The sequence below is a fragment of the Dysidea avara genome, chromosome 4 (assembly GCF_963678975.1).
Source record: "Dysidea avara chromosome 4, odDysAvar1.4, whole genome shotgun sequence".
Lineage (NCBI taxonomy): Eukaryota > Metazoa > Porifera > Demospongiae > Dictyoceratida > Dysideidae > Dysidea > Dysidea avara.
In genome coordinates this window covers 38484099-38504073 of record NC_089275.1, presented here as the reverse complement: position 1 = coordinate 38504073, position 19975 = coordinate 38484099, and the positions used below count along the sequence as shown (strand labels likewise).

At 36.2% G+C, this 19975-nt stretch overlaps 1 protein-coding gene across 1 annotated transcript; it reads left to right on the top strand.

Moving 5' to 3' along the window:
* Positions 1 to 7975: 7975 nt before the first annotated feature.
* Positions 7976 to 19370, top strand: LOC136254003 (uncharacterized). The gene is made up of 7 exons (XM_066046644.1): positions 7976 to 8235; positions 9328 to 9414; positions 10170 to 10347; positions 10404 to 10514; positions 16585 to 16653; positions 18701 to 18739; positions 18833 to 19370. Exons 1-7 carry the CDS (start codon positions 8006 to 8008, stop codon positions 19220 to 19222), a joined length of 1104 nt encoding a protein of 367 aa, XP_065902716.1. The 5' UTR covers positions 7976 to 8005; the 3' UTR covers positions 19223 to 19370.
* Positions 19371 to 19975: the final 605 nt, after the last annotated feature.

Sequence of the window (19975 nt, the reverse complement as noted above, 5' to 3'; positions counted from 1 at the left end):
GTCAAATGATGAGAGCTAACCTATGAGAACTCTCTTTTGTGGCCTTCTAAACCCTGACCACTACCACATTATTGACTTTGCAGGGCCATTTATGAATCACACATTTTGAAAATTTTGCACAAAATCAACATTAGTTTTTTATCCATGTTGTTGTCGATGGCATCAGTAGACAACATTCATAGATAATATCTATAGACAATCATTGACAATTTGTCATCAATGGTATAAGGTAATTGCATGCATTACTGTGTGGTCTACATGACTGTGGAAGTTGGCTGTAATGATCTGGGAAACTTTTTAGCATGATGTTGTACAACTGTTGGTATTCTGGATCTTGTGTGGCATGATAGTGGACCTCTTGCAATTTCAGGCTGTCTTAGGTTGACATCTGTATGTACTCAGTGGTGATGAATCATAATTCTACAAAAGACAAGACTGGTTCATAATGTGGGTCACACTCTGCAAAGGCATCATCAATGTGAGGGTCAGATACAGGATCACCGGACAGAGCATCATGACCATCATTAACACTTCCATTTATCCTAACACTTCCATTTATCCACTTGTAAAATTGTAAGCCATCAGACAAGGATCAAAATGCTGGAGACATGTCCAAGAAGTTCACTGGTCCAAGAAGGAGCAAAGGCCAGTTCTGGTAGTTGGTGTGGGATATTGTGAAATGGCTGTAGTAATTGACTTCTCACTTGATACACACACCACTCTGTGAATGTATATTGATTGGAGCAAAAATATTTTTTTGACAGCAGTAAATCCAGCTCATCTTTCAGTAAACAAATGGCCAGGGATTGAGTGTGGTACCTTAATGCAGAAGGATTTTGCACCATGTGGAATTGTTCGATTCTATTTGGTTGTCAAACATAGATGAGACTCTCTGATTAGTGTGTGTGTGTGTGTGTGTGTGTGTGTGTGTGTGTGTGTGTGTGTGTGTGTGTGTGTGTGTGTGTGTGTGTGTGTGTGTGTGTGTGTGTGTGTGTGTGTGTGTGTGTGTGTGTGTGTGTGTGTGTGAGTGACTGGGCAGCAGAATGATGGTGGTAGTGTCAGGGGCTTTGGTAGCATTTCAGAAGAGAATTGTTCTAGTGATGTTTGAGTAGATGTACATGTTGTTATATAGTGCACTATCTTGTACCTATACCAAATTTGAAGGTGACAGGGTAGTATGTCTTATGGCCACTTGCAGTGTGAGGCATGATGTCAGAGGAAATTAGGTTGTAAATGTGGACAATGAGAAGAGTTAACAGCAGTGCATCAGCAGCTGAAATATATGCTCCTGAGACTGGCAGAATCTCTGTAAAGAATGGAATCATGTGTTCTTTTAAGCAAACATAGTAATGTTACCTGCTGCCAACCCATAATTGAAGTTATTAGACATGTATATAAAATTTATCCAGTGATTGAAATTATATGATCAATCGTCCACCATGGGCTATTAGAATGCTATGGAAATGCTACATGTTAACTGTACTGTGGACCAAGGTACATATATATAGTGTTCCGCTTCCAAAAATGGAAGGAAATGATGGACCTATTTTCATCTACTTTTGGAAGGTTTTTATTAGCATATAAGTTTAGTCCAAAATGGATGGTAATGAATGTTTCTTCTATAGTGAGCAAAATGCGCAATAATCATCCAATGTGGACTGTTTTAGTCTTCCACTTTTGGATTTGTCATAAAATAGTCTTCCACTTTTGTAGCTAGTCATCCTCTTTTGGATGATAATTTTTACCATAAAACAATCATCCAAATTTGGATTCTTCATTTTTAGAGGGATTTGAGGGGATTCCTCTCTCTACAGTAGGTAACAACGTTTTGAGAATCAGGAAGCTTTGAGAGGTATTTTCACTGCAAAGAAAATTGTTTTCCTGGCCTACCATTGATAAAAAGGTCATGACACTATGCAGCAGGTCCAAAATCACACAAGGAAGATCAGGACTTCTACAGAAATATTTTCCCCAAGTCAACAACACCAGGAATCTTTACACTTTTCTGCAGCCACGTTATATGCTTTGGTTTTCAAATATTGAAGCAGCATGAATCTCCAAGACATCCATTTGAGTTATAATTACTATTAACCTGATTCTGCAGTATGCCCGAGTATGTACAGTAATTCATGACAACAGTTGCAAGCTACACCAGTACACAATTAATCGTGAACCAGTGATACTTCAAAATAAAATCTTTTAAAAAATGGACAGGTTTCATTGGTGAGGACACACAGGGTGCTCAAGTGGATGCAGCATGGACATTTATGCACAAGAACACCTGACATCACTTAATTCTCAAATAAATGAACAGGCAAATGTTTGACAGTAGAAAATCAAAGGCCACATTGCACACATGAAGGCTGCAAATTTTGTCTTTCACATACAATTGTTCTTGGCCTGCAAAACTTAAGGATTCATAAAAACTTAAAAAGTAACACTATAACTATCAGTACTGTTTGCTTGCATTCAACTAGTATAATATGTTATTGCCACTGTTATTAAACATAGTCTCACATAATCACATTGATTTTTATACATAGACTGTGGAAATGAAGGGGGAGGCGCTTTGTTGGACTGTACTTGTAAAATAGTAGCTACTGTTGGAGAAATGCAGTGATAATACTCTCTCAAAGGTTCCTGCATGGTTCTCAAATATCATTACCTATACTGTAGAGAGAGGAATTTACTCATAATAATGAAGAAACCAAATCTGGATGATTATTTCATGACAAATTCAAAAGTGGAAGATTAATAAATCCAAATTTGGATGATTAGTACTCATTTTGCTCAGAAGAAATGTGTCAATTCTACACCAATTTTGGACAAAAACCTTCCAAAAAGAGGATAAATGTAGGTCCACTATTTCCTTCCATTTTTAAAACTGGAATATACCTCACTGAGAGCATATATATCAGAACAATCCCATGTGCCTATGTTTCAACTATCCCATATGTAGTGTCTTTGATAATAAACTGACTTTGGTTTCACCAATTTGTCGAATGCTTCAGCCAAAAAGTAACCAAGGCCTTTTCTCAAAAGGAAAGGGGAAGAGTTCTATGTAACTGTTCCAGCCCTCTCCCTACTATATCTGTCACTGATTTCTATAGTATGTACAGTCAGACATAGCAACAGAACTTGACTGACTGTAGATGATCCATTAATATACACATACTCATGCGATTCACATATGTACACAGTTATGTATAGTGAGTACATACATAAGTGATTAGCTGGTGTTCTTCTTCAAAAATAATATTAAGAGTGGATTATTGAGTCAGATTCCTCAGTATTAGAAGTTTCCACATAATGTGTTTATGTCTTATAATACAGTACAGTAGCTGATTAGGGAGGTTTGTTTTGTACCTTCTCACATAAAAATAATCAGCCTCACAATACCTTGCCTTTGGCAGTAATGGCAAGTAGACTCAAGTCTGAAACTGTCTTCAGAGTGGCTAAAAATACTTTTGATAAGCTGCTACGTAATTTTAAATTTTGATTCAACAGAACTGATACCTTCAGACACAATCATAACTGTAGGTTACAGGCTTGAGGATTTTACTTAGAGGTGCGGTGATTATGCCGGAATAATGTTCAGCATAATGTTAGAAAAATCATTATTTTAGCATTATGCCATTTTGAAAGAATTATTCAAGATTCATGAATGAAAGATCGATATACTCTACTAGAACAGTCACCAGATCGAGATACTCTAATAGAACATTCACCTATATATACTCTAATAAAGCAATCAATCCTAATTTTTGCATACTACTCTATTAGAGCAATGAAATATCTTGTTAACCATAGAATTATAAATAAACAATCAATTCTACATTTCTATTTGAATAATTTTAAGAATAATGCATAAATTTTGGAGCATAATTTTCCAGAATAGAATAATGCAAAGAATCATGAGCATAATTACTTCAGCCCTATTATTACTATTAGACATTGTTTCAGCCAACTAGTGTCTTTTGACATACCATGGTATGTCAGAACATACAATGCATGTATCATGAACTTACTTTTGTCCTCCTTGTGTCCCATTTCTTTGTGTTGACAGTGCCAAGGTCTTGATTCATGATAGTGCATTATGGATTCCTTCTACTGACTACCACGTTTAAAGCTGGAATTATCTGTATTTTTTGTCATGAATGGATTGATTACAGAGATCCTTCTTGTACTGTTCTTTGTTTATAACGCTATGCAACAGGCTGAAAATGGTTGAAAACCATCATAGCCACTTCACTTCTCAGTAGGTAATGGTTGAGGCATGTGTTCAGATACTGTATGCACAAGTTAACCAGTCATATTATGTCAATAAGTAAACAAACAAGTATTCATATGTACAAAAATTTTAAGTTAAAGAAGTTTAAGTTCAATAGAAATAAGAAGTAGTTAAACAAGGGAGGTTACCTATAATTATACACCTGAAGGTATACTAGTGGACATTTAATTCTACTTTAGTCTATAGCACTAAATCAGCATAATATGTATTGCAAATGACCTCTCTTGTTTTATTTCTATGATAGCTATGGAACTCAAAATTCCTAATAATATTTCTTTGTACTGTAAACTTTACTACAGGATGAATCCACAATTTAACAAGTAAGAAAGGATACACCAGGGGAAGAGCAGTGTTAGGACAGCTACTTTGTAAAAGTAACTAGTTACATATTACAGCAACAGAACTATTTAGTTACAATTACATATTACCTAAAAAAATAAAGTAAATGTAATAATATTACATATTATATTACTTTGTGTCCACAGCCTTAAGCTGTTATGTGTGAAACTACCACCTTATCACATGACATGATTTCGTTGTTGGGCAATGTGCAAATCTTGGTTATAAGTAAGAAGCTGGTGAATAAGCTTCATTGAGTAGGCTTCATTACTTCGTTGTGGCTAGGTATTACTTAGTGGATTACTAATGAGATTAGTGACTTCGTTACTTGTAGTAATAATATTACGTAATATTAGACTCGTTACAGTAACTATATTACTTAGGTAACGCGCTACATTTGTAAGTAAAGTAACATGAGTTATATTACCACATTCTATAGTGTATTTCGTTATATATATTACTTAGCTACCACGAAAGTTATGTAACACGTTACTCCCAACACTGGGGAAGAGGTACTGAAATAGGGAGGTCTAGGGATGTGCTCTCAGAATCTGTTGACAATTTTATACATGTAGAGTAGTTCTAGCAAATATTTCTCTCTGAATGGCCTTCATTAGACATGAGTAGAATTGAGGTGGTGATTGAAACAATGATTATCTTAAAACATGCCTCAAAGCCAGTTTATGGTTGGCTTTTTGTATTTAAGAAATGAAATACACACAATAATTATAGTCAAGCTGTATAAAAGGTTGTGGCCTTCAAAAACCTGGGTGAAAAAGTAAGTTGGTGGCCATGAAATGTGTGCATTATTAAAATTTATTATCATTAACATCATTGCAGCCATTTCATGGCTGCCACCTTTGAGTTTGCAACTTTTTTCACCAAGGCTTTTGAAAGTTGTGCCCTTTTTATACATCTTGACTATTTGTGCATGGGTACTAACATATATTTTGGATTTTGCAGTTGCTTAGTCGTCCATGAAATTTTCATCCTCGAAAATGATCAGTTATCAAGATAATTAGGTTCTATGCTATATAAAGAGGTAATCTAAGTGAAAAATGAAAACAGTCCTGAATTTTGTTATTCTGTGAAAATGACATGTCTCGAAAATTTGCTTGTACAGTATGTGGTAGCTGTGTAGCTATTTGTGGTTTGCATTAGAGAGTTGTTACTCAGTATGAAAACTTCCATCTGCAGCAACAAACTATAAGTATACTCTTATATAAATGAAAATAGTTCTGTTAGTTTTTAAAGAGTATCTCAATCTTAAACTTTTGCGTTTGTTGGAAAGGAATGTGCCCTATATGCCCTCCTCTGGATCCAACTGACTTTGTGGCATCATTTTAAATCAATAAGAGAACTTAATTTTTACTTAAGCTCCTGTGTTGCAGACTGACAGTTAAACATTAGTAAAACACTGTCATGATCATTCAAGTCAAGTCACAGAGAACAGTAAGTCTACCACTATATAAACATTACATGCATATTACCATCATCATCCAAAATGATTTCTCTTGACATGGTGACATTCCAGGAGTCATATTGAATGCTCCAGGTGTAATTTTTACAATTTCAATGACAAATTTTTCAGTAGGTTCAGCTATATCATCATTGATAAGATTAACACTGACAACCTCAAGTGATCTTCCACCATTAAAGGGTATGTTGATGGACACATACTGGTAATCCACCCCTCCTATAAATATAATATACTGTAGATAGGCAATAACTGTATATAATTAAGTGCTGTTTCAACTGGTACCTAAATTATATATAATTTATTGCATCATACATGTGTACCTACACACACACACACACACACACATATATATATTTGTGTGTGTATGTGTTTGGGTGTGTACGTGCGTGCGTGCGCGCGCGCGCGCGCGCGTGTGTGTGTGTGTGTGTATGCGTGTATGTGTATGTGTATATGTGAGCAAATCAACAGTTTTAAACATTTGTTCACATAACGATGGTTTAATGTTTCTTAAAAGTTCAATGCTGAGCCATTGTGAGTACCGTATAGCTGGAAACTTTGGCAGGAGGAAACTTTGCCAAATTTGCCACGATAGGATTTTGGCGAGAAAAAGCTTGGCGAATTTGTCAGATTTGTATTGGACAAACAATTTAGCAGATTTTAGTTTGCAGGGCCGGAGCCCACGGTCTGGCCGGTCCGGCATTGGCCTAACCACTTTTCAGCTACTTGAATTTGAAAAAAGATCGAGATACTCTAATAGAGCAGTCATCATAATATAGTCTAATAGAACAGTCATCGCAATACTCTAATAGAGCATTTGGTATAGAATATAGCCACTGTTCTACTTAGTCTAAGCCATTACATCTATGTTAGTTGTCCTCAAATCACCTAAAAGTTCCAGTGTGTCATCTGCATTGCACTGCATTGGGCTAATTGGTGAGCATGTCATGCATGCATTAGCAGTTACAAACCCAGTGACTTCTGTATCTCAAAGAACTAAGCTTTCACTGAAACTTTGAGAGTAAAATTAGCTATGAAATTGAATTAATTGGTACTGTAGTACAAAATTACCAGTATATATTCCTTATGTTAGTAAAAAGGAGAAAGAGGTTTTGCAAATAAAATAGTTTCCAGATGCCATTTCAGAGCATCTATTTTCAAAATTTTCCTGGGGGAGCATGCCCTCAGATCCCCCTAACTTGGCATGCTGTGTGTACTTAGCTTAGCACATGCAGTTGAGTATCACATGATCTAAAAATCACATCAGATCAATAAGAAATAGTATGACCTTCATTGCAGTCCATGGATGGCCGGACCATTCAAAATCTCTGGGCTCCGGCCCTGGTTTGGCCAAACATGCCAAATTCGCCAAACATGCCAAATTCGCCAAACTTCCCGGCTATACGGTATGTAATTCCACTTCAAAGGGGTGATAATTCCTCTGGTATGTACTTCTAATGTGACATTAAATGATGCAGGGGTTCAAGCTTATGTAATACTATCTGTATTGCTACCAACAGGAAATCGCATTGCTTTTAAGTCAGGATCAAAGAAAGGACCGCCTATAATGTTTAATTGCATAAACTGAGAGTCAAAATATAAAACACACAAACTCTAGTCTGGCGCCGCCCGCCTCTTCGCAAAAAGTTTGCGAAGGGGCGGGCGGCGCCAGATTACACAAACTCTGTATGAATACACAAACAGTACTGCACTGTATACATACGTACAAGTCATTTACCAACAGCTAAGATATAAAGAAAGAACTGCGGCTATAAATATGCCAGCATCTCGTTTTAACAAGGATCACGTGCGCCAGCATATTACGTAAATATCCTGATAATCAAGATTGCGTATCCAGTCAAAATTTTTTTGGACGCAGTCGCAGTAAGTTGACAAAAATGGTCTTCCAGGAAGTGCTGCCATTGTTGCTGTCTCCTCCATCTATTGCTGGTGCTGCATTTTATATCCTCGTATATGCGCTCATTGAAAAGATGGTTAACAGTAGCACCGGAGCTGGCAAGGGTAAAGGTGACACTGGAGCTGGACCGGAAATTAGGGGTGAGCGTGAAGGAGAAGATAGGAACCAATTTACTGAAGTAGACCTGACGACAGAGCAACTTAAGGAAAGGTAAAAACATTACACTGTGTGTAGTACCGGCAAGGCCAAGTGGTTGGGAGCCATAGCAAAACAGGCCTACTATATGAAGATCTAATACCTAAATGTATACCGCCTTTTTTGAGTTGCAAGATATCTACCTTTCCCCGTGCTGTAAAACAATGGCCAGTCTTTTTTGCATTAAAAAAATACATGTGTATGTGAATAATAATGAAATTTGAGGTGGTAGGGTGAAAACTGAAGCAGGCAGGTATGAGAAACAAGCAAGTTAAATTTGACTGGCTCAATGTGTATTCAACTGCACCTATCTGTTGTATAGATGTGTAGTTTATGCTGCAGTGTGCAGGTAATACTTAGCTACTGGCAATTCAACTTTTCATTGTTTATTAAAAATAATCATGAGTTGTCAATTGGATCACTTAATTATGTCACAGTATTGCTTCATGTTTTAAAATCCATAGCTGTAGTTGGCTACATTGTAGATACCATATGCATGCTGATTTGTGACCAACTAGTCTAATCGCCTATTTAGAAGTGTTGAGAAATGCCAGTTTTAGAATTCAAAGCATTTAAGCTCATCAGTGGTTGAAATTTTCACACGTTTTATACCAATTCCTTACCTGCCAGAGCATCCACAGTTCAGCTAACAACTAGGTTTCCCACCATTTTATATAGATAGTTTTAAACCTTTCAGATAGTTTTTAAACTGAGGTTGACTATCAGGCTAGCTCTAAAAGGGGTGGGAGGCAGGGGCCCAGAATGAGGGCAAGAGGCTGTTTAAAAATTTAAAGAGGAACTCGTAGTGATGAATTAGACCAAGTTAAGGCTCAAAACTGGCTAAAATGAAAGGAAATTTACAGCACCATGTAGTTGTACAGCTATCTCCTGTTTGGCTAGAGCTCCATCAAGGCTTCAGACCATTTGTACAGATTGCCATGGGCTTGGGAAAAGCAGCCAGCAGAAGCAATCTACTTAACCTTGAGTGACTATGACATTAATATTCGATGGTGTATTCATGTAGCTTTGTGTTTTGTAGCAAAAATCAAACTTGTTGTCATGGGCAATAACACCGGTTTTAGACGTTTTTGCTTTATTCTTTTCCAGGATATTCATATTAATACATGCCATCGTATGCAGCGTCATTGCTATTGGAGTGATTTCTGAAACATACCATACTGATGTTCAGCCAAGGTATTATACGTATTGTATTATGTAATTTATGATGACCAAATTTTGCTTTCACTCTTAAGTGCATTCTTAATCAAGGTACAGATATACTCTTTCACTCATTATACTGTTGTTATTTACCTGGTAGGAACATTGTCACTCAAATTTGTAACCTTTCAAAGCAATTGTAGAACTTGAATTAATCTTGTAATTGGCACACCTGTAGTAAACACACCTGATACATTAGCAGGATATTGTATCCAGTTGTGGTGGTGTTTGTTTTGTGGTGAGATACTTACCAAAAATTTGATTTTATGTACCACACTCACATTAATGTAGCTACAACTGCTGTTGTGATATCATAACTGTAATTAGGTCATATTAAACTAGTGACTTGTGTACAGTGGTAGGGATAAATTAAATGTTCCGTGAAGTGCACAAGCTAATTTTCATGCAATCTTTGATGACACTACCAGTTTTTCATATTGTAGTAAGGTTTTTATGATTAAAACATCTCTTCTTCTTTTGTGTCTTGCATTAAGCACACAATATTATTTGAGATCTCAATTTTCTCATCCTATATGTTAAATACATCACCCCGAATTGTCTATACAGTTACAATCACAGTGTTAGGATATTTACGGCATTCACGTACAAAGTTGTGCAACAACTTGCTAAATATTATCAGGAAAATTTTACCCAAAAACAATTACTGTTTCACAGTTTTGTTGATGTACACAAACACAACACATGTGATGTGACCTTTGTAAATTTTGCAGGTCTTCTTACTTTGTCACACTGAACCCATTCCTGTTCTGGTACTTTGTTGTTAGTATGTTCTATTGGGTAGCCATCTTTGCTCATGATACACCTTCAGTATCATTCAGTGTTATATGGAGAAGAGGATACATTAAACGATACATGATATATCAGTGTCTTGCTCAACATTTTGTTATTGTAAGCCATTGCTACAGTTATACCACTTGCTACACTGTTGTACTTGAACACCACAGATGATGTTGAGTTCTGACAGAGATGCTTATTTACACATGTCCATCGGTTGTGTCATATTATCTCAAGAGTTTAGTTCAGCTTGTTTATCTGTTGTCATCATTGAACAGTTGGTAAGTACTACATGTGTACCTGCTGTGTCATACTATGTAGCTACTATGATGAGTGAAAATTTTCTCCATGAACAGGGAACAAGTGCATAATAGTATTATACTTAAAAGTGAAGCAAATGATTGTTAAAAATATTTTTAGTGAATTTTTTTCATGTGGGCATGTGTGTACACAGCATTGCACACACAGTTACTCAGTGTGCAAAGTTTTCTGTGCATGTGGTACTCATATAACTTGACGGGTGTGCAACAGCAATTATTTATATCAATGTATATCTTAACGTAACCCAGTAATGGTATTACATGCTAATACCATATGTGATGGAGCTTCAAGTGTCTAAGCTTTCTACAATTTTGGTGCTTGTTTATGGACACATATAACTGCTTCATTTATGTATGTACCGTATTTTACCGGTTAATAGCCGCAGCTACTATAACATTCAGCAAGCAAAACTCTGCGGCTATTATGCGAAGGTGACTACTATCCGAGGGCGGCTACTATGGGCTTGTGTGGCAGCAGCCTGCAGCATTTATACGGATTCACAAGTGACTGACGTTGTTTAATCATCTGTCAATACTGTCATTCATTTTAACTTCTCTCAAAAATGATGTTTCCTGGCTTAAAACAACTCCTTTGCCAGGTTTCTGCTTCAAACGTGTACTATCACCACTAGCAACAGTATGTTAAGATACAAGCCGTGGCTCTTATCCGAGGGCAGCTCTTATGACAATAATTCTAGGCTGTGGAGCGGCTACTATCCGGGGGTGGCTATTGTGCGAGCCACGACTATTAACCGGTCAAATACGGTATTTCCATACCTATTCGGTGTACATGTATGTCTATATAGTAGGTTGTCATTATCCACCATTGTTATTCTGTACAATACATGAAAAAATCATCTATAGCTGTTGTAGTATCATTTTGTCTAGAATGCATCTGGCCGACCTGTTTCTGCATTTATTCATTTGCTGTCTATGGTTATTAAGTTTTAGAATTATTTGTGAAACTCACCATGCTTATTAAGCACATGAAGTGACTACAATGGGTTTCTGCTTGGAGAACTTCACTCATGCTCACGACGTTTTTTCAAGTGATTTAGATACCAGTGTTCATTCAAACAGTTTGTTTCAATCAAGGAAACAGCAGTCTTGAAAACTGAGGTGCTGGTACAGGCGGTAGTACCTGCCAGACACGTGCCTGGCAAGATATCAAGTGTACTGTGACACTTCTGGCTTATTCTAGTGGTATTTTGCTACCATTCTGTGTAGTATAAGCTTGCAGGAGCTATTTCAACTATCAGACAAATATCTAACATGGAAAAATATATCTAGCACGGATGTATGCCATGTATGCTTAACAAGCAGTATGCACTTAATAACCATCTGCACCTAATGACCAGAGTCTACAGATTCTGCTAACCCTTCCAGCATGGATTATGTAGGTATACATAGCTGGTGTCCAGGTTTTGTGTTATGTACCTGCCACTCCTTTTTAAAAATAATCAATCAAATATTTCAAGTACACCTCTAGGACCACTCGTGTCTTCTTAGTTTACAGCCTCACATGCAATTGATTCATGATCAGTTGTTAAAGGGCCACTATTATAAAGTATTTTTGTCATCACTGCTGCAACTACTGTAATTGGTAATTGATGAGGAATTCTTACATTTTTAGTTCACTCCCATTTTCCAAGTTAAGTAGTTTTGACCGGGTCTGCAAAAATCCAACACATTTTACATTCTTTATTCACTATTAATTATCTACTTAGCCAAGTGTATGCTCTCATAGAGTTTCAGCCTCATTATGTCGGAAACGTTTGGAGTTACAGCCCTACAAAAAAACAATTTGTACAGCGAGTATTGGGAAAAAATTACAGGCACTTACTAAAACGGTTATAACTTATAATCCAGTTGAATTATAATCCTATTGTGTTTGCAATGGATGTTATTGCTGGGTATGTTTGTCTTTGTAGTATCTTACTTCACCACATGCAAAAGCAAAGCAAGTGAAGAAAAATTGATCACATACTATTGCTTTGATTGACATAAACAAATACCCATAACTTATGTTTCCATTGGCCTACTACTGCAAGGTAATAAAGATTTTTGAACTCCTTTTGAGTAGGTGAATCAGATGATTCCAGGCTTTTTTTTCCCACAAAGAACAAAGCATTAAAAAATTTAACAGATTTTTTTTTAAATATGCAAGTACAGCATTTTACCCATTGTAATCGGTGCTTTATGCTGGGCTTAGTCGGCTTTCTGCAGATCCAGTCACAACTTCTTATGGTAGTTTACAATGGTCACCAACACTCGATATCTTGAGTCAGCCTATCATCGCCTACCAAGGTGTGTGGCTACCATTCCTTACTATCACCATGATATCATTATAAAATACAGCTAGAAAAGGGCGTGTGGTCATCATAGTCAACTCTGCACTTGATCGATACATCGTTATTGGACAAGAATGGGCATGATCTTGTTCCTATCGTGAAGATACAGTTACCAGGTGTCCAGTACCTCTTACAGTAGCATAGTCTGAGCACCTTAAAAATAGTTTTGTGGAGTTCATTATACTGCTCAAGGAAAGTTTGTTCATATACTGTAGAAAATTGACACCTTGAGTGATATGGTTTTGTTACATGAAGAAGATGACAGTTTGATTGAAGATAAAAGAAAACACAAGGCACAGAGGGTACACACTTGTTAGTAAAGTGGTGGCTATGCGCTGCTTTGTTTGGCTTCCAGCCTTGTGACTGTGGTTAGGCAGACTGGTATGCAGACCAAAATTGGAGTTTTTACAATTTTTAAAAAAATTCCATATCGTAAGTGTTTTCTTTTAATGATGTAGTTGTTGTTAGATGGACTAATATTATTCCATAAAAGTGATTTTTGTTGTTGTGTCTCTAGGATGGTTTTTAAAGGCAAGCCTTTTAAAGGTGATCCCTATTTGATAATACATTATCATTCCAGTTGAAATTTAGATAGTGTGATTTCAATGCTATTGCAGAATTATGACATAAACCAAGATACTGCCCTCCCCAAAGTGCATGTTAACTTTGGTGGCCATTTTCATGATTATTCTTGAACATTTTATGCAAGCACTGAACAAACTTTACTTTTCGAATTTGCTCAAACTCCTACATTGTTTTGGCTAACTGCATGTTAGGTTTGCCATACTACACTGTATGCAGCTAGAAGGTGAACCTGTACTTATGTACTCCTAATAGTTTTGAATTGTAAGAACATATGCATGTTTGCATGCCTGAAATTGTCAATTATAAATGTGTGGGATCCTTATAACTCACATTTTTGTTTATATCAAAACGGTTTGTTGATAAACAGGTCAGGTGTTGAACTTCACAATACTACTTTTAAACATTTGCAAACTGCTGAGCAAAAACCAGCCATTTTGGCAAAATTCTATTTGCTTCAAAAACATTGAAATGCTATACATAGAAAGTTTATATGCATATTTTATTTGCTTTGGTATGCACTGAAACAAGACTCGAGTCTACAAAACCTTAATTATAATTAAAACCCTTTCACAGTTGCATTTCCCGGCGCACTTTACGAGGCACACCGAATCATGCTGTATTAGCCTCACTGTACACTAAACCACTTGGTTACTATACCTCTGCGTAAACACTGTGGACTGACAATCTCGACTGGGTTGTTTTTGTTTACATAAATAAAACCACAAAGTAATTATGACAACAAAACTACAAAATACGCTAATGCAGCCTTGAGAAACAGGTGGTCACTAATATACTATCTACAAATAAGTGTTACATATTGTATGAAACTATTATACATTGTATCCTTACTGAATCATCGTCTTCATGGCTGGTTTCTTCGAGTTTTATCGTAAATCCAGTGTCACGCATGCGTATACACTCACGATTGAATCACGCCACACATTTGAAAAACCATCCACAGCTACTTGCCAGCCTATCTACTATAATGATGTATCTTTGTTCAAAATGTTACTATCAACTCAAATATAAATGAAATAGCCTTATTTTCAAGAGAAAAGTTTTACTGGATTATGTAATAAACCCGCAATACTGTGCGAACTATCCGGTTATCCCAGAAACGGACCTCTGTGGGCGTGCCCACTTCAGGGTTAGCGCATCATACTATGAAACACACAATAGAAGCACTAGCATATTGGAATTGCACTCAACGCGTGTTTTTTACCATCGTGCCGGATAAATCCGGTTACAGCCACGAAAGGGTTAACACCATTAGATTTATGGAGAGTATTTGTTTTGTGTTTGTACAGCAATACATAAGTACGGAAATTTTGGGACCTGTACTATTGGTGATTCAGCAGCTACAGCCGGTAGACACACAATGTGCTCAATACAATTAATATAATTATAAGAATACACATACCATATATGTCCTAATTATTGGTACAACATTATACTACATTCCCCTTACTTAAGGGTTCGTTACACACAATTACATACACAATGCCCACTAACTACTATCTTACTTACAAGTTACATGTTAACAACTGCTGTGGAGGCCTAGAAGTGCGTTCACTTATATTGTTACCATTACATCACTTGGTGGTACAGAAGGCAAAGATGGTTGTGAAGATTGTTCACTTACAGTTGGTTGCTTGCTAGCAGATTCGTTGCTTGTACTGTAGTATAGGTAATTCAGTTCCAGACATCTAATCTTTTCAATAATTTCTTCACAGTTTGCACTCCTATTTCTGCCTCACCGTTTGACTGTGAAAAGTGGGGGCTACTGGTTGTGTGCTTAAAGGAGTACTGCTAGGGAAACTGATAAAACACTTGAGAGTAATACTGCAGTCCATATGGTCAGTTTCTACTGATAACTGCATCCCCTTGTCAACACAGAGGATCACAGGAAAAGAATGAATTTGCCAGTTCATGGTAAAAAGATTGAGGCAAGAGTCATTCTCGTAGCCTGCTTCAATCGTGGGTGCAGTACTGCTCCAATATAACTTCACAGCACACATGTTTTGTGTGCAATGCCACATGCGTGGATCGGACACACAAATTAATCTCATCTACACACATGGCCACACATGGATTACCACACAAGTGCAACATTCATCAACGTGTGTATAGATGTTGATACCTGTGTAGCCTCACACGAAACACATGGCTGCATCAAGTACACGCATGCATATTGCACACATGATTACCCAACATTGATTGATTGAAGAGGTGGTTGTCGTTCTGTTCTTCATCTGTAATGTCGTCTAACAGGCTGAACATGGCTGAAAATAAAGCATAATGGCACTTCACTATTCAATGATATATATTAGTTATGGTGCACCTTCAGATGCAAAACTAACTGCATGGCTTGTCTGGCACCATTCTTCCTTTTGATGTAGTATGTGTGGGTTCACCAGCCATAATTATGTTACAAAATAGTAAACAAACAAGTAGAAGGAAAAGTAGGAATTTTAAAGGTGGAATAAGGATCAAAAAAGTAGTGAAACAAGGGAATAGTAGCTAAATAGCAGTGAAACAAGAGAGGCTGCAGATATAGTAGCAAACATTTAATCCCTACTTCAGTCTATCACCATGACTGAATAAGGGATTAAATGTCCACTAGCATATCTGTGACCTCTAAAGTTTCCTGACTGTTGTATTGGAGTAGGTGACTGCTCTATTAGAGTATCTCGTTTGTCATGTGCATTGCAAATCATGATTGAATTTTTGAAAATCATTTCTCTATGTATAATGTTGCCATAATACTTAGCTATGCCTTAAATTATGTTGAAATGATTGGGTAGGACCTAGTGTGTGTGTGTCGTGTGCGTGCATGTGTGTGCGTGTGTGTGTGTCGTGTGCGTGTATGTGTGTGTGTATTGTGTATACCTTGGAAGTATCCCACAATACAGTGGTATAAATTTGAAACAAAGTTTTAGAGAAGTTCAAATTTATACACGCAAGTGTTTGTACAGATTTTAGAATAATAATGTGAATTATACAACTGTATGAAATACCATAAACATTTGAATGTAAAACGTAGTACCTGTAATATTTATTATGCACAAATATATTTGTAAAATATTGTTATATAGTATTATTCAAGGAAGACAAAGCCTGTGTCAACTGAACTTATGCCAGTACATCCACGGTCTGCAGTTAAGGTTTGTATTGCAATAATGCACTAGTCTAAGAGTGGTGTATGTTATTGTCATTATTGTGTAGACAACATTGATAAATCCAATCTAAAACTGCCAACTTGGGAGAAAGAGTATGGCCTTCCTAGTATGAAAAAGATGTGGTTGCTGCCAAGAAAAGATGTGGTGGCTGCAATGATATTATAATGTCAATTACCACGTGCACATTACAAATGACTTTGCGTAATATCATTGCAGCCATTTCTTGGCCACCACCTTTGATATCTCATCTTTTTCATACTAACCTGTTTTTGGTAGTTTCACTTGCTGGCTGTTTTTGATTAGTTATCATTTCTTTTTATATTTGTACAGTGTACTGTCTTTTGTCTATCATTTTTATTTTTCTACAGGAAAACAGAAGAAGCAAAAATTAAGTGTTATATACTATTTTGAAATTAATTTTTGGTAATTTGTACTTCATATTGGCTGTTGAATGTTGCATGTATAAGGAATCTCAAAATGCGCTTGAATCCATTGGTTGTTTTTTTTTGCATTAGTATTTAAACAGATTTCCATTAAGGTTTGCACATTCACGTAACTTCAACTAGTTTGCATAAGCGGTTTAGCTGGTAGGCATGACAACAAATTGCATTGCACTCTTATTGCCTATCAACTGCTCTATTGGAGTATCTTGATTACATATGTTTGGTATAAAACCTATTTTTTTGACTAATTTAATAATATAATTGTAGCACTGTAGTAGAACACACATTTTCTAATAGAACACGCATAGAATGTTATAGAACAATCTAGAATTTCCACTGATAGATCTATGAAATTATAAAACTTTAACAATTTGGTGTACTATCACTTACAGTACCTGACAGTAATGACAGAGTGGTAAAGGATTTCGGTATATAGGTACAGAGGTCCCTGGTTCAAACCCTGACAATTTTTTAGACCTGTGTGACTGTTCTATTAGAGTACGCTTGTTTCACATGTTTATAGTTTTTGCTTTACATCTCATTCACTAATGGTTTCAGTATATTCAAATCACAAAAAGTTTGTGCTATGATGGTCAGTCTCTCTGCATATCAAATTTTAACTTGTTTCTGCCAGTATTTTACCCTGGAAGCGTGACAAAAATTGTACTTGTAATTTTGCAAAAACCAATTGTGACTTTGCACAACTTCTACCTATCTATGCACAATTGGAGGACAAATTCACTGAACTAATACTCTTTATACCCTCCAAATTTGAACAAATTCATACATGAGTTATGGCAATTTGTGTAAGTGCTGTGAAAAGATAAAGTAGCTGAAGAAGTAAGATGAAAATACGAAGAAAATAAGACCAAATTTGAATATGCTTATCTTAAAGATGATTGAACTGATTTAACTCGAATTTGGTATGAGAGACTTCCCAATCCAAGGAAGTTTTCACAGCAATAATTGGCTACTTCTGTTTAGCCATTACCGAGGTACGAATTCGTGCATGAGAAATGTGCTTATTGGTTCCTGTAAAACACACACTTGTCTGTCGTGCGCCAGGTTCATTGGCTTTCCTTGGTAGCACAACACACTATTGTGTGTCTTGATAGGCATGTATACATCACAGGTGTAAGAAAAAATTGGAGATTTTACAATTGAGTAGGGATCATGAAATAAAAAGTAATGAAATAAGGGAGGTCAACAATACCTGCAGCTATACAGTAACCCCTACTTACATCATGCGGTGTACAGCCTGTCTATAATATAGCCATGACTGATGTAAGGATTTTTAATTGTTATTTAATTATACTGGCCAAATGCCACTCCCTTCCAACTTTATGTCTAAACAAACTAGTGCAAGAAAAAAATTTATTAATATAAAAGTAGGATCCCAGTGATAAAAGTAGTGAATGGTAGCGATGAAGGAAAATCCTTACTTGGCATGGTAACAATATGGGCCAAAGTAGGGATTTCCCACATTGCCAAATAGGGGTTTCCCTCATAGCTACCATCATTTCTGCTACTTTTTATTGCAGGAACTCTACTTCATGCACTAGTAATAATATGTATTGTCTATGTTACAGAGAAGACATTTATCTGCTAGAAAACAATCATCTAACAAAGTAAGTGACCAAGGGAGACCTGCATGTGGTTGGTACATTATGGTAATTGAATTTCAATTTGTTATATTTCATGGTATTTTCTTTCTGCTGCAGTTTTGCAAGAGCAGATGCTTGGAAAAGTGTTGGACATACTTGTACAGATATCCTATCTCCTACTTGAAATATGCAATGCCATGCTGTAGCGGTGTTGTCTCCCTCTTCAAGTATATAACATCCTGCTGTGCACACCCATATTCAAGATATATTGTGTTTGCTGGACTGGCCCTATTTAGCTTCTATGTCAGAATAGTACTAATTCCAATGTTATATCTACGTTATGGGGCTCACATTGGAATAACTAAATATGAACTTGTTAAGATCATAGCACCATCTGAATTTGTAGTTGTTGGCATCTATGTTGCAATACAGATATATTGGCTAGTGGATGCCTGTATTATAATTGTGAAATATGCAGATATGGTGGGCCAAATTAAACGAGACTAAAACACTGGACAGATGTAACATTTTTTGAACCGAGATGTATAATTATTATACAATATGTTTTAATTGTTGTATGTACGATACACTACTATACAATTTATTGGTGTGTTTGCATACCTTAACGCAATATTTTATTTCAGTTATATAATGTGTGAGCGGTAATGTCTCAAGTAATAATTGTATAAGCATCTCTTGACGGAGAAGAGTAATGATAAAAATGATATAATTTTTATTTTCAAGAAGCACGACGATATATCTTGGTGTATAAAGACACATACAATATATTTTTATATAGTACATACATACATGCAGTTAAGAAAAAGGACCATGTACAATTTTACTTGTATTGGTGTAGATAAATTATTATGGTCCGCTAGAATCTATGTAATTTGGTATTATGCTTACAACTGAAGGAGCATTGTAAACTATTTTCACTTATTTTATAGAGAATAAGATTAGACATGTTAATGAACATATTGTAGATTTTGTAGTTTCATTAGTCGCCATTAGGTCTTGTATAAATTAATACCAATTAGACTTTCAGATTGTGCAATTTTTATTGTTTACATGTATGTCACATGTGTGTGCTACCAGCTGCATCACACATGGCTGCTCTGCCGACAGAATTTTTTCTGCTGACAGAATTTCAGATAATTGGTTAGCAAGTGTTAAATCTTGGTGGACAGTGATTGTAAGGCATTACTTTATGAAGGGCAGCTACATCAATACTGTATGAAGCACAAACTGTTATCAGTT

Excerpts from the sequence above, each read along its gene's own strand:
- LOC136254003 (XM_066046644.1), top strand. The coding sequence starts at position 8,006 with ATGGTCTTCCAGGAAGTGCTGCCATTGTTGCTGTCTCCTCCATCTATT. Across the intron at positions 8,236-9,327 it reads ACAGAGCAACTTAAGGAAAG|GATATTCATATTAATACATG; the intron begins GTAAAAACATTA and ends ATTCTTTTCCAG. Across the intron at positions 9,415-10,169 it reads CATACTGATGTTCAGCCAAG|GTCTTCTTACTTTGTCACAC; the intron begins GTATTATACGTA and ends TAAATTTTGCAG.